General features: G+C 33.7%; 2 protein-coding genes and 1 pseudogene across 6 annotated transcripts; 1 reads left to right on the top strand and 2 right to left on the bottom strand.

Moving 5' to 3' along the window:
- Nucleotides 1–2,832: 2,832 nt before the first annotated feature.
- On the top strand, nucleotides 2,833–8,973 carry LOC145031119 (cysteine-rich receptor-like protein kinase 2). Of its 3 annotated transcripts, none has more exons than XR_013676857.1 (8): nucleotides 2,833–3,425; nucleotides 6,616–7,031; nucleotides 7,366–7,482; nucleotides 7,612–7,727; nucleotides 7,830–8,040; nucleotides 8,117–8,348; nucleotides 8,454–8,590; nucleotides 8,704–8,842. XR_013676857.1 is itself a non-coding variant. In XM_078979617.1 (8 exons), the coding sequence occupies exons 1-8, from the start codon at nucleotides 2,989–2,991 to the stop codon at nucleotides 8,971–8,973; spliced, it is 1,962 nt and encodes a 653-aa protein (XP_078835743.1). In that variant the 5' UTR covers nucleotides 2,834–2,988. The 3 variants fall into 3 exon arrangements, 2 of the variants coding, with proteins under 2 accessions (XP_078835743.1, XP_078835744.1); XM_078979617.1 differs by having other exon boundaries at nucleotides 2,834–3,425; nucleotides 8,428–8,590; nucleotides 8,704–8,973; XM_078979618.1 differs by having other exon boundaries at nucleotides 2,835–3,425; nucleotides 8,437–8,590; nucleotides 8,704–8,973.
- Nucleotides 8,036–11,564, bottom strand: LOC145031120 (U3 containing 90S pre-ribosomal complex subunit). 2 transcript variants are annotated; one of them, XM_078979620.1, is made up of 7 exons: nucleotides 11,215–11,564; nucleotides 10,723–10,912; nucleotides 10,097–10,169; nucleotides 9,973–10,022; nucleotides 9,575–9,688; nucleotides 9,090–9,248; nucleotides 8,036–8,190 (listed from the first exon to the last, which is right to left on the bottom strand). In XM_078979620.1, the coding sequence occupies exons 1-6, from the start codon at nucleotides 11,492–11,494 to the stop codon at nucleotides 9,107–9,109; spliced, it is 849 nt and encodes a 282-aa protein (XP_078835746.1). In that variant the 5' UTR covers nucleotides 11,495–11,564; the 3' UTR covers nucleotides 8,036–8,190; nucleotides 9,090–9,106. The 2 variants fall into 2 exon arrangements, with proteins under 2 accessions (XP_078835746.1, XP_078835745.1); XM_078979619.1 differs by lacking the exon at nucleotides 8,036–8,190 and having other exon boundaries at nucleotides 8,949–9,248.
- A 694-nt stretch (nucleotides 11,565–12,258) lies between these two features.
- On the bottom strand, nucleotides 12,259–14,487 carry LOC145031118 (pentatricopeptide repeat-containing protein At2g01390-like; annotated as a pseudogene). The gene is made up of 3 exons (XR_013676856.1): nucleotides 14,331–14,487; nucleotides 13,413–14,055; nucleotides 12,259–13,290 (listed from the first exon to the last, which is right to left on the bottom strand). The product of XR_013676856.1 is annotated as a pentatricopeptide repeat-containing protein At2g01390-like (transcript).
- Between the last annotated feature and the right edge of the window lie 1,193 nt (nucleotides 14,488–15,680).

The raw sequence follows: 15,680 nt of genomic DNA, 5'->3' as shown, positions 1-15,680 counted from the left end.
TTGGCGATTTACCACGTCATGAATATCCTAATGCAAAAGGATACAATTTTATTTATTATATTATTTTCCTTCTTACCTTTACTTTGTGACACATTCATATGAACGATGAGGTAGAATATATTTGATATATATATACTATTTTCCTTATTACCTTTATTTTGTGACACATACACATAAATGATGAGGTAGGCTATAGTTTATAATAATAATAATTGTTATACAGGGGAAACACCATAACATTTACAGTGATGCATACTTTCAAAACAGTTGGGTCTTGGTAGAAGACTACTTTTTATGCTAGTAGGAAATATAGGATTTTCTAGGGTTTTCAAACGTTTACAATTACTTACAAACATTTTCATACTTATACAAACTTTTCTCCAAACATTTACAAGTCTTTCTTTACAGTTTTACAAATCAAAGACACATAAATGCTTATGAATTCACCAGCTTTATTGCTGATACTCGCTTTCAAAATAACTTGTATTCTCAGGTCACAAATAGACAAGTACGACGACCAGGTTTTGTGAAGATGGAGCAGTCAAGACTCGTCTTTTATTTTGATTATTCATTATGTTGTTTTATACTATGAAAGAGCACACATATATTTAAAATTATACTATTAATGCAATGGATGATGTTGTTGCTTGTTTACTACTTTGCATTGTTGTGATACATTACATGACGTCCTCTGCCCCAGAACGTTTTCGCCGTTCTCGGTTTTGAGGTGTGACAAAGTTTCAGCACACATAGTATCACATATCACAGTAGCATCACTTAGACCCAACTGGTCATCACATATATATCTACACAACTATTCTACCACATAGGTGACAATAAGTGAGGAGACTCACCCTGATACTGATAATTGGTAAATCTCACTCCCGAACTGTCGGAGCTAGACTCTGTCTACTAAACACAACAAGTAATCCTAGTAAATTAAGGTCGTAACCTAACTCACAGGTCCACATCCCACAACTACGCCCCTAAAGGGAAAAAATACCATTTTTCCCTTCCATGGTCCAAAACCCTAAATCTTTTGACCAAAAAGTCAAACTTCTCGTCTGTACGTAGCGTGTACACTTTCCTACGCGAGGCGTACAACTCGAATCAGCAAAACCGGGGAAGGGCCTGGCTACACGGGTCGTAGCCAGGAGTATGCCCGACGTACTCCGCCTAGTCCCCAAACCCCAACTTTTATGTCTTAAAACTTTAAGACACTTATTCCAACTTCAGATCTGACCACTATAGCATGTCTTAACCCAAAAAGTCACCGAATTTAAACCTTTGCATGGCTAGGTAGGACACAAAACACAAAGCCCTAACTTTTACAACACTTTAATCCACTTAACTCATGCATAGACCAAGGGAAACGACCAAGCAACCATTTTTATGAATCTAAGCATTCTAAAACATGTAAAAGGACATCTAATATGCTGTGGAGTACCCTATACTCACAAAGGTTCAAGGTTTGGGACAAAAAGCTCATATAAACCCATCTAAATAGATCTAGAAAGAACATTAGCAATGTATGGACTTTATACCTTCAAAAGATGCACAAAGTGGATCCACAAGCTTACATGCAACACCACATTCTTTATTGACCTTCTTCCTCAACAAGAATTCACAAAATTACCAAAAAGGCTCCAAGATCTTCAATTTCAAGGATAGGGTTCGATATTAAGGTTTAAAGGGAATGGAGGCTGATTATGGGAGGTCTAAGGGTGAGTTAATGTGTTTAAATAGGGTGAAACCCTAAAATTTAGGGTTTGGCATCAGCCCATGGACGCTCGACATACTCCCTCATACGCCTAGCGTACGCTACCTCCGTCCTGATTCAAATAAGGACTTACGCCCGACGTATATGGCTAGTACGCCCCGCGTAATTCGAAAATCCTCAATGATCGAACTAATAAATAAATAGGGATTCGGGATGCCGATCATAACTTCCCAAAATGTGACTTTTCTCATATCGTTTCCCTGAGTTGGAGTTTTTGGATGTCCCGCATCACAACACCACCAACGTGTATTCTTCATTCGCACTCCACCATGTTGGAGGTTTTACGCGACCATTTTCCGTTTCCTTCTTGCTCTCCCTTTGTTGGCTGTTTTTTTCCGACTCCCCCCTGCTTGCGTCTCGGGAACCGTTTCTTGCGTGAGTGGTGGTTGTGTGGTATTTTGTTGCATGGTAGTGAATGTGTTGAAAATGTTTTGTGGAAGGGTTGTAGGGAATTGTGGTGGTGGTGAGGAGGGATTGAAAAAGTTGCCGAAAATTGGAAGTGGTGTGCTTTGGGATTTGAGGATGTTCACGTACATCTCATATTGTGCAAAACCGAGAGGAAATGATGTGTTTGTATTTGAAGGAGTGTTGGAGTTTTGATCTATATTATGTTGTGTGTAAAAAATGAAGTGAATATATATATATATATATATATATATATATATATATATATATATATATATAGAGAGAGAGAGAGAGAGAGAGAGAGGGGGAGTAAAAATTGAAAAAAAAAAAAAAAAAAAAAAAAAAAAAAAAGTTTTTTTTTTCTTTTTTTAACATTTCGACCGTTTTTAACGGGCATTTTTTTTTTACCCTTATCAAAAAAAAAGTGGAGCGTTTCCTCCCTTTGCTACACTAACGAAGCCATAACGTAACGCCAAAAAACAGAGACCAGGGGCGATGTTCCTCCTGTCCTGTTATACCCACAAAAACAGAAACCCAATGAGTCGTCTCATGGAAATTTTTATATTATTTGTAAATAAAAATAATAAGTCAAGTTTCTTTAATAGGTAGGACTTGAAATTTTGACTTAGCCTAATCATTACCAAACCGTCTTGGTCAAACTAACCTTTCTCTTTTTGTATTAATTTTCTTCTACCGTTCTACGTGGGACCTTCTATAAGGTTGAATGGGTTTGGAGTTTGGACCATAGCGATGCTTTGTGGAGGACTTTTGATCAAACTTTCATTCTCCCTTTGTATTTAGTTATGATCAATAGATCGACTTTCATCATTAGAACAAGGAGGTGGCCAGTTCCCTTGTGGAAGATGACAGAATTGGTGGTTCTTGTGATCCTCTTAATGATGTCTAATCTTGGAACTTCACAGTCGAACAACAATACGAATACTACAAACACACCCATTAGATTATCCTGCGGTATAAACCCTGTGACGTCTTCATCAAGTCTTTTCAGTAGCCTTGATTCTACGATTACTGAGCTCAGAAGCCAATTATGGAATAAAGATGTATATTTTCCTCGAGCACATGATCTGAGGAGCCTGGACTTGGTGTATGGATTAGCCCAGTGTAGGAACTACCTTTCCGCAGCTCAGTGTGTTGCTTGCTTTGATGCCGCAGTATCTGCAATCAAAACCTGCTCTTCTGTTACTGGTGCTTACGTTTTTCTCGACAACTGCTTTCTCAGGTGAGCTTCACCTTATCTTTTATTATATATGGTTTTATTCCGTTGAAGTTGAAACTTGTGGTGTATGCCAAAAAGAAAATATACAACTATATTTGGCTATATTCGGATTTTTTTTAAAGCTATATGCAGGTATAGTTGTTATCTAGTTCTTGACCATTTGTCTGGGATTCAAGACTCACCTTACATGAGTTTATGCATTTTCTTGGCTGAAAAACTTACACGAATATATTATATGTAGATGACCCCACTTTAGTATATTGGAACTGATTCCATTTCGGTTGTTTTTCTTATAAATCATTATTTTCAAATCAATACTATATTATAAATGGAATTGATTCCATTTTCGATTATTAAATTTTATATTATTATTATATTAAAATACAAATAAATATAATTGGTGTGTTTATTATAGTTATATAATGTCATTTATAGTTACATATTAATTTGATTTGATTTTTATTAATTGTACGATTAGATTCATACAAAGCTAACACTTTTTTGTAGGGTGGAGTTAGAATCAAGAATATTCACAACATTAACGATTTTATCCTAAACAGATCTTTTAGAAAGTTTAAATTTTTTTAATGATTTTTAGACTTAAACAACAAGATACAGAATAACAAATATCACTCTTTTGTTATAAAGTTTTTTTTTGGCATGTTACTTAATAAAGATAAATAATCATTATATATGTCTTCCAACAAACATAAAATAAATTTTTTATATATTATTAATTTTAAAAAAATAAGTATTTGTATAATAAATAAAGAAAATTTTATAAATATAGCCAAATTTGCTAATTATTCTACACAAAATAACCAAAAATTAGCAAATTACGCAAAATAATCATTAAAATCGCAGATAATTAGGATCATCTATGAAATCAGAAGTTTATCTGCAAATATACAAGTCATTAATGCACAGCATGTGCATCAAAACGTGTACATTCGTCCATCTGCGATTTTGACCAAGTTCATGATTTTTCTCTTGCATGTATAAATACATTTTTTGGAAAATCTTTATTTTTTCATCTTCCAACTAGAAAAGTTCTTTCAAATTCTCTGTTGAAACTAAACAAGATTTCTAAAGAAATAAATAATAATCTAAGGTTTTTTTTTTTGCTAATTTTTATATAAAATCTATCCATTTGTAGGAAATCAAAGTCACCAATATGAGATTTCATAGTCAATCTTACCAAATTTGTAGTCAAACCTAAGTATTTAAAAAAAAAAATCAACATAAAATCAAAGATGGGATGAGAGCATATCACAAAAACAAAATCCATCTTCAATTTGGTGAATAGTTTTCGAAAAAATAATCTTTTTATAGCATTCGACAAATAGTTGGCCACACCAAATAGTAGATGGAATGCTGAAATCATAGATGGGATCTAGCCATATTCTAGTGGCTATTTTGCATAAATTAATTAACAAATTTGATTAAATTAGCAAATTTCTTACTTCAAATGACAATATATGAAATAACCAGTAACCCCAAATAGCAATATTTATTTCTTTTTACCACCATCAAAATAGCTTAAGGGTAACCATTTGAAAATTAAGCACTCTAAACTATATTTAACATGTTCGAATGACCCACGTATTAATGCTAGGATGGTCTTATGTTTAAAAAAATAGGGAAAATGATAAAAATGTCATACGAACTTTCTAGAGTTTATCCGTTGAGTCTCTAAAGTTTTTGTCGGGCTTTATGGGTCCCTAAACTAAGATATGACATGCTCTTTTAGTCCCTATCAATCTGTAATAGCCGGTTCAGTAACTTTTTAGAAAAAAAAAAAAAAAAAAAAAAAAAGTTTGGGGATCAATTCGTACAAAAAAAAACTCTTCATTTCTTCTAAAGTTGATTCACACTCAATTCGAAGAAAAAAGAGATTAAAACTCATTTTCTCTGTGAACCTCATCAAACCCACACATCCTTCTCAACATCGCATCCATCAAACTTGTAACTCGGAGGAAGAAAGATAGGTAGCTTGTGCGATTTTGAATAAAGAAGAAGGAATGAGTGGGTCAATTCCTTGAAGAGCTGAAATCGAATCAAAGAAAATAGTGGAAGGGGGTTGTGATCGAGAATCGATTAGAAGGGGAAGGGGATTGTGATCTTCGGTGAGTACGTGTGACGATCAAGGGTAAAGATGTAAAGAAGAGCAACGATCTATTTTTTGGGAGGGTACAAATTGAATTTTTTTTTTTTTATCTAAAAGGTCATCGAAATTATTATTTTGACTTTATAAGGGCACAATGTGAGTTTTTTTCGTCTAAAATGTCACTGAACAAGAACATGTCATATCCTAGTTTAAGGACCCATAAAGCCCGATAAAAACTATAGGGACTCAACGGGTAAACCTTAGAAAGTTTGTATGGCATGTTTGTCATTTTCCCTAAAAAAATATTACTTATTAATTTTAAGTTAGAAGTTATTCAGATATGTGAGTCTATTAGATGTCCAAAATAAATATAATCTTAATAACAAATTACTAACATTCAACATAAAAGTAAATAACATCCTAAAATAATGTCAAACTTTTTGTTTATAAAATAATAATATATATTAATAAAAAATAAAAGTAACTGCATTAGAGAGCACTTATGTATATGATGTAAGTGAACATGTAAGTAAAAGTAACTAGAGTTCAGTTCCTAAGGTTTGAAATCGATTTATGAAATCTGTGGTTGTACAAAAGTTAATTGTTATGTATTGATATAAATAGGTCTTTACTCTCACTATAATGCCATGAATACCTATAATATATCATAATATATCATCAACCTATAATGCCATGAAGATACATTTACTCTCACTAACTTGTGATATACACAATCTGCAATGATATTGACCTCAAGACAACAACTAATTAAATTTATGATTTTGATAAACCCTTATTTATTTATTTACAAACGAAACAAAAAAACCAAAATCTGTCCATATTAGATACCTTTTTCTATTACCCGTTTTAACACCACCCATGTATATCCGATTATTCTTGAGTTTTCAAATTGAACATATTTCATGCAAAGATACTTTAGTTAGGTCATATCAAGCATGGCTAAGATGTATTTCAATCTTATATCAAGTTGAAGCCAAATTTGGATTTTATCATTTTGAGTTACCTTGATTGATATGGAATATGTGTGCATGTTCATACTAAAATCCATGCATCTTTTCGGTTTAGGTTCGAAAACTATCCTGAATTTTACGAAGATCCCCAAGCAAAGATGGATGTTAAGATAGCTCCAACCCTGATATGTGGCAATCAATTAGCATCTGAGGCAACAATTTTTAACCAAATAGTAGGAGAGCTGTTATCAGATATTCGGGTTGCTACTCCAAGAACCTCAAATTTCTATGTAGCATCCACAAAGCGACTCCCAAGTGGCAATACAACAATATATGCAATTGCACAGTGTGTTGAAAGCGTGACTCAGCCCATTTGCGAACAATGCATGAATATATCATATAACAATCTCAACAGTTGTCCACCAAGTAAAGAAGGAAGGACGCTTGACTTTGGGTGCTTTCTGAGGTATTCTCAGACTCCATTTTTTCAAGATAACCAGACAACCAACATCATACATTTCCTAAGTAAAGGTTAGGCCTCTTTTTCTCTTTCTTTCTCTTAACTTTCTCCCCCCAATCCAAAATATGCAAAAACTTTTTATCTTTATTTGTATATTTCCTCGTTAGCAACCATTACAGAATATTAATGAAATACTTTTACTTAACTATATGATAAGTCAAATGTTATATTTTTTTTGTATATTGATATATAGAGAAACCTTTTGATAGATCTTAAAGTTATCCAGAAGGAACTCCCACTACTTGGAAAAGCTTAGCTGATCATTAAAGCAAAATTACATATATTATTCTCCATATAGCTTTTGCAAAAAAATTATGTAAAAAGTTCTTTTTTTTTGTGTGACAGGGAGTTCAAGAAAATCAGGTATGATAATTGGAGCAAGTGTCGGTGTAGGTATCATTTTGCTTATCATTGCTTCGTCTTTGTGGTATAAACTACGGAAGAAGCCAAAAAAAGATGAAGGTGATAACTGATAATACATGTGATATTTAGAAAGTTACATTAATTTCTTTCTCCATGTCATGTTACTTAATCTCATTACATATACCAACAAAAACTACTCTATTGTATGTTTATTATCCGATACCTTAGGCAAGCATCAGTTCGAAGGGGTAAAAGCTTACAAATATACAGATTTACAGTCGGCAACACATAACTTCAAGGAAGAATATAAAATAGGAAAAGGAGGATACGGTGAAGTATTCAAGGTAGTGATTTAAATAAATGCTTTTATATTTTATTGTCAAAATATAGTTAGACCCTGAATTATATCTAAAAAAGAACATAAGAGTTAATTTATCCATTAACAGGCTGTTCTAGACAATGAGAATGTTGTTGCAGTTAAGAAGCTCCATGATGGATATGGTAAATCAAAATTGGAATTCAACAATGAAGTTAAGCTTATAAGCAACATACATCACCGAAATCTTACGCGATTACTTGGATGGTCTAGTGATGGACCTCAAGTACTTCTAGTCCTAGAATACATGCCACAAGGCAGCCTTGATAAATTCTTATGGGGTAAGATTTTAAAATCACATTACAAGAACTCGTCTTGAAATATTCTTATTCTTAATTAAAAATTATCCATGGACAGGTGAAAAGAGAGGAACTTTAAATTGGAGACAACGCTTTGACATTATGGTTGGAATTGCTAGGGGTCTTGTGCATCTACACGAAGAATTTCATGTTAAAATCATTCATAGAGATATAAAGTCAAACAACATTCTCCTTGATGATAATTTTCAACCAAAAATTGCGGATTTCGGGTTGGCTAGGGATCAACCCGAGGATCAAAGTCATGTTAGCACCCTGTTTGCTGGGACACTGTAAGTATTGTTTATTATATATAGCTCCATTTTTAATTTTTCTAGATTTGTATATTTTTTTTAAGTTTGAACAACAAAGGCAATATAGAGGCTATACTGCACCAGAGTATGCAACCAATGGACAGTTATCAGAGAAAGTTGACACATACAGCTTTGGCATTGTGGCCCTTGAAATCATCAGTGGTCGGAGGGGGACTGCTGTCAACTTAGATCCACATGGAAATAATTACCTCCTTCAACATGTAATATACAAACTTCCTTATATACTTGATTAATAGTTTTAATTAAAAAACAAAAATCATATTGTTATAAGTTGTAAGTTTTGAGTTTGCAATAATTGTAAATTGGTGAACAGGCATGGGAGCTGTATGAGAGTGGGATGCATATTGAGTTGGTTGATAAGGCGTTAGATCCAAATGAGTATGAAGAAGAGAATATGATGAATATGATAGAGATTGCTTTATTGTGCACTCAGTCACCTGTTAATCTAAGACCAATAATGTCAGAAGTTGTTTTAATGTTGTCAAGTGGGGGATCATTTAGACGATTACAGATGACCAGGCCTACTGTCATTGATCATCATAGGAGGATTCATGTAGATGCTAAAGGATTACATCAGATGTAAAGTTTTTGTATAGGAATTCATTGTAACATTCATGATCATCAATCCTCACCTCTAAAAAAATGATGTTTAAAAAATATCTGAGAAAACGATGGCATATACAACCATATATAGCTTACCAGATTAAGACGATTTCTCACTCATTGGTATCTCTGTTGTTGTTCCCTTCTTTTTTTTTGAATTTGTTAGCATCAATTGTACCATAAAGACAGATTCTAAGACTGCCATCTAGAAGTCTCTGGTGAAAGTGTGTTGTGTACAATTCCCAAAACTCATCCCTGTTGAAAACAAATATATAATCCCATCAATTCTTCGGAATCCATGGAATTCAAATACGATTTCTTGGCAAATTTTACACATGATTAAAAGGATTATCTACTCCAAATTTGGCTAAATGCAAGAAATAGCAACATTATAATTCTTATTTCTTTGAACATTTTAACCAGTTATACTAACTTTGTATCTCTATCAAAGTTATTAGATTGTTTTTCTTTTTATGATATAAAAGATAAGAGCTTTTCTTGTTCAACATTATAATTTGTAAGAAAGAACAATAAATAGTAGTAAAAAGTAACATTGAATTAAAGTAGTTGACAAGTTTAACCTTATCTGGGGGATGCTAAAAAGAGAATATCCCTTGACATCTGTCTGCATATCAAGCACAACAACTGATAGCCGTGATAGACCCAATGCTTCCATGTCAATTAACTTTTTGATCCTGAAAAAAAATTATGCATTGATTTGTTAATCAATATATAAGGAATAAACACTTTATAGATACAATAAAATTTTATGATTTTAATGAATGTATTGTATAATTGTATATGTGTATCTTCGTATTCCATCCAACCCCCAAATCAATTATCAATTCTTCACATTCCAATGTAATATTGAATTCCATTCATTTTGACAACCAAACAAGCGATGGAATGGAATCTTGAATTCCAATTCCCAAACATGCCCTAAGTAGATGGAGTGATAATCATGTGTAGTGGAGCCTACCTGCTTGGTGTGCCACAACCAACATTGACATGATTCTTTAAACAGGAAACCTGGAGGCAAGAAAGAATACATGTATAAATATCAAAACAAACAAAATAATCTTGTATGAAGAAAGTAATATTACCTGTTCTTCAATCTTCAAATGCTTTGCGAAAAGTTTTGCAGCATGGCAATCTTTAGTAAAAGGCTTCAAACTCCTGAAGGTTTGTGACAAAAAAAATATATAACTAATTAGATAACTTGAGAATTTTTTGGTCATGCTTCTGTAATGTTTACACTTTAGCTATATATGGATGTTTCTTTTTGATTTGCTAAATGTCACAATAGTCTTATATAGTCGATTGTTCCTATTAGTTAACTTGAGTTAATGTACTGATAATTTGATCAGGGTAGTATTCAAAACATAGAATTTGCCAAGTCAATCTATTATTCATATCAAATATTTATGAATCTATACTATTACTTATATCAAATATTTAACAATCTATAGGAAGAATTTTTAACTGATTGGTCATTTACTGTTATTGGCTTATTAAAATTGTTCATTCAACCCCAAAACAACATTTGTTCATACAACACTTACTCCTGAGTCGGACATCATTTATCTAGTCAGCACTTAAGGAAGAAAAAGAAAGAAATAGGGCCTTAATCAAACTTCTTTTTACAAAGTACAAGAATCATATCTTTTAGTGCAACAGAAACATGGAGAGTATCAAAAAGGAGATATACTTTATGACATGAACTAATTACCTGAGTAGTTCTAGTGATCTTAAGGCAGATAAACTAATTGTAAGTAGTGCAGGATTCCCAGGTTCAGAATGTTTGAGCTCTTTTTTACATAAGACTTCTTTCCAAGATGGTCCAAAGGAAGCCTTCATATGCTCACTTAAATTACTGACATCCTGAGGTAGGGTTTCAGATAGTTTCACAATACACGCATCTGCAGCATCATCAAAACCAACACAGCATATTATCAAGAGAGAATAAATGAAATATGTGTTTTCAGTTAGAAAGTTATTGCAATTGTGTATACAAGAAGCAATATTTGCATTAATTCTTCTTTTATGGGAGACTAATAAGAAAGAACAAAATTTGGGGGGAATATAAAGAGAGGGTGGATTTGTAATAGCCACAACAAGCAAACAGGTTATTTTAACATATAATGTTGTAAAAATAAACGCTCGACGATTAAACTCTAAAGATTAATAGTATATACTGGAAACTACATATCAGAAAGCATACCTGTAAATGATTCAAGTTCGAGAGATGAAAGTTGTATGCCATTTGCTGATTGATACTGCTGTATGAAAAAATCCAGCTGCTGCGAAGCTGTTGTCAACAATTCAGGTGGCGGAGGTAGCTGTGGCTGCGACTTCTGAGGCTGAGGCTGCGGCGGTGCTTTGGGCTTGGTTTTTTTAACTTTTTTTGACGATTTGGTTTTCGGTTTGAGATTATTACTGCCATGTTTTCCTGGTCGCTTTGAAGATCCATGTGGTTTTGAATTTTTCTGTGGTTTCGCCATTCCTTCTTCTGCTCACCCTGTCAATGCCGTTGGGTGGCGACTAGGTTTACAAAAACACGTAGGAGGGAACGACAGACAAAAGGTTCCTTTTTATATCTAGGGCTAATATAGTCATTTTATATGTTTTGTATTTTTTTGTATTTTTTTTATTTTTATTTTTTTAATTCTAATTGGATATTTTAGGGGTGATTGGGATTAGAATTCGAAATGGGTAATGTATTTTGGAATAATCAAAATTAAATAACAAGTTATAGCAAAACGAATTTAAAAAGATATAACGTATAGGGAAAAACTCTTCAAATCGCTTCTTATTTTCTTGTCTTATATTGTAAATTACAAATAGCTAACATATAAATAGCAACCGATGTATCTTCAAGGTTTTGGTCAACTCATTAGTTTCAAATTTTGTTATAAAATGATAAAATTTCCTATTTTTTATGAAACGAGTTGTCTCATTAAATCTTATAGTTACAAGTTCCAACAATCAATGTTAGTTATAAATAATAATCATGGAAAAATGTTGAGAATAATAATCATGAAAAAATGTTGAGTCATCGGAAATCAGGTAATGGAAAAGAGTTTTTTGTGAGTAAAGATAAGATGAGACAACATTAAACCATACTTACAACCCAAAATTATTAAAGAACAAAGTTTTAAAAGACATATGTAATCCCCATAACTCCAACATACAATCGATCTTAATCCCCCTTCATCATCCATCATATAGTAGTGGAGCTCATAAAAGTGGCTCAACATGTTTAAGATAACCAAAAAACTTATAACTATAAATAGATTCAAGCTTCAAGATACATAATCCCTAGCAAACAAGAAGTTACAAGTCATTTCTTCTATAGATTCTTGATTTTCAGAAAATCTACATTTTTCCATCTGTTTTTTCTCCTTTCTATAAACCTCAAACTCAACAACTCTACCACTTTTTTCAAGACCAGCCAGCAACACATTATAAGTTCCAAGAACAACTGGAATCCCTGCCTCCTTCATATCTTTAAACATCTGGAGTCCTTTAGATGTGTTTCTTGAAGCAAAGTAAGCTGCCATTAAAGCAGTGTAAGTTGTCGTGTTCTTCTCATCATCAGGCAACAAATCAAACACTTTTGAAGCCGAAACATGCTTTTTAGCACACCCAAGCTTGTATATCAACAAGGCACTTTGATTAATTCCAAGAAAGATTCCGTTTTTAACCATTTCTTCAACAATATCCACAATTTTCGGGAAAGAATTCGTCCTAATAAACAAACCCACCAAGGAAAGATACAAAACTTTCTCAAATTTCATCCCCGTTTTTTTACCCAATTCATACGCCAAAACCGCACCATGAGGTCTATCATGAGCAACGCACGCTTCAATAACCGATGAAAGAATCCCGGAAGTCAACGGAACGGTCTTCTCCATCATATCTTTTAGTAAAAAGTCAACCCCAACGAAGTGTTTTCTGGTCAAAAGATTTAACACAAGGTGTTCATCTATGGAGCTTGTGTCTGAAATTGTACTTTCTAAAGGTTCCACTTTAGTTTGCTGAATTGATAAATGGCGATTTGATTCCTTGAGAAGAACATCGCTTTTCCCTGCACTTGTTAAAGTTTCAAGGGCTTTTGCGTATACGGGTTGGCGAAGTACAAGTGAGTTTTCTTTCATATAAAGAAGAATCTTCATCATAACCGATGTTTCACCAGCTTTGCAACAATTTTCAACTAGAATGTTGCATGTAGCTTTATCGGGTTGCACTCCTGCTTCTTGCATCTTAATAAAGATATCTAAGACCTCGTTGAATTTTCCTGCAATTGATTTCAGTGTACTATAATTGACGTAAGATTAGGATATGATTACAAAAACAAAAACAAAAAAAATAAAAAATGATGATGTTATGATATGAACATATAGATTAAATAACACATACCACAAGCAGCAAGATGCTCCATTAAGACGGTGTAAGTAAAACAATTTGGAGGGCAACCAGACTGAATCATCTCCCTGTAAATTTTAGTGGCCTCTTTGACTCTACCATGATGAAAAAGAACCTTCATATAAGCAGTGTAAGAAACAACAGTTGGATAAAAGCCTTTCTCTTTCATCTCCTCCCATAACTTCACAGACCCATCAATATCCCCATCATTCGATAGCCAATGTAGCATCGAAGTATAAGTAACCACATCAATTTTAATCCCCTTCTCCTCCATTTGCTGGAAAACAAACCTCATTGACGAAATTCTCCTTGCTTCCCCAAATATATCCATCATAGTAGTGTACGTGAACTGATCGTGCTTGAAATTTTTCAATCCAGATGCCCAATTGAAGAACAGCCAAGCTTTTTCCATTGGAGGGTGGGTTTTGAGAACTTGATTGATTGTGTAAGAATCCCATTTAATGCCAAGGGTTTCCAACTGTTTTTGAGCAGAATCCCAAGTCGAATACCTAAGTATGTTTGATATGGTTCTGATTGTATCTTTCATGTACACTATTGGATTTACTACATTCTCTTTTTTGATGTTTGGTTTGTTAGTTTTCTTGAACTTTCTGGCGATTTTCTTAATGGGTTTGTTCTGTTTCAATTGGGGTTGTGAATGAAAACAATTAGCGGTGGTGTTTGCATAGCAAGAAAACCGATCAACACGAAAACGCAAAAGGGGTTTGTGGTTTCTGAGAAACCGAAAGGAAAAATAAGAAGCAACCATGAATATACGAAGCACAGACAAAGCAACTAGAATTTTCCTAAGGTTTTGTCAAGTTAGAGTCACGACACCTAAATGTCAGAGAGAAATCTTCGGGGTACTAGTACAAGGAGGAAAGATTTTAGGATGTGGGGGAAAAGGAGTACCTGGGATTAAAGAGGACCGGATAGAGTAAAGTATAGAACCAGCGGCGATGATTAAATTCTCGTGTGGCCGGCGGCGAGCAGAGGAAAGCGTAGTCAAGTGGCGTTCCGGTTTTTACTTGAGATTACGATTACATACGTTATAGGTAAACTATGACACGGAATACCGAATTAAAAAAACATGAGATGTTATTTTGTATTTAAAGTCATGAAATTGGGGATTCGGTATCGTCCGTACCGTACCAAAAATCGGTATCAGAACCGATAATGTTAATTTGATTCGGTATTTGGGATTGATTTTTGATTAAATTTGGTTTTTGAAAAATCAAGAACGATATTAGTCAGTACCAGTTCCATCAATCGTTCATCCCTGCTTATGTTTTTTTTAGTAAATTATAGTATTGGTCCCTATGGTTTAAATATGAAATAATAGTTTTGGTCCTACTTTTGAAAAAGTAACACTACTAAGCCTTATAGAGGGTTTTGGTAACAAATTTGCTCATTGGGATTGTTAACCCTTGTTAATCACACTTAATATTTATGTTAAAAAGACAAAAATACCCTATGTGAAATAACAAAAATACCACCACTTTGTTCTTGAACCCTAAAAATGTTTCACGTGCCTCTTTCTCTTTACTAGTAGACAACATTTTTGCCTCTTCCCTCTTCACTGCTGCTCGCACACCACCATCCTCATCTCTCCGCCTATAATAAATGGAAATTGTTCAGCATCTGTGTAGTCATTGGTGTCGTCGCAAAGACCATTCCACCATGTTTTCCGCTGACCAATCCACATCCCATTGCCATCTTCCTTCATTAACCCTTTTCGTGATTGGTGGTAGTGATTAACCTAATGTGCTCCTCTATCGCCATCTCTTTCTCCACCTCATGTGTAATTGTTAAAGGCCCAAGAAGATGTTACCTTTGTTGGATTAAGTATCTTAGCTCATAACTAAATTTGTATATACTTGAATTGATAATAATAAAGTCCTTTTGGGTTGCCCTCAAACCTAACAATTGGACATGATGACTTTTAGAGAGAGAGCGAGTGAGTGAGTGAGAGAGAGAGAGAGAGAGAGAGATGTACTAATGTATTATGAAAATAATATATTGATTAGAAATCATATTATTTAATTAATAATTAATCAGAAAATAATTTGAAGTAATTGGATTAAGTATAAGTGCAGTGACTGTTTGGTTATTTATTGAAAGTTGAAGGAAGAAGGCCCAAGGACCTCATTAGATGAGATAGATGAAAATCACTTGGGCAAGCCCAAGAGTTTTCGTCTAAGCCCCTTGGATAAGGGGAATGGGCTATTTGGTCACCAAGCAAGGGAATTTAGGGTTTCCTCC

The sequence above is a fragment of the Lactuca saligna genome, chromosome 2 (assembly GCF_052625555.1).
Source record: "Lactuca saligna cultivar CGN05327 chromosome 2, ASM5262555v1, whole genome shotgun sequence".
NCBI lineage: Eukaryota > Viridiplantae > Streptophyta > Magnoliopsida > Asterales > Asteraceae > Lactuca > Lactuca saligna.
Note: the sequence above shows the minus strand (reverse complement) of the source record. Positions and strands in the feature narration are given on the sequence as shown.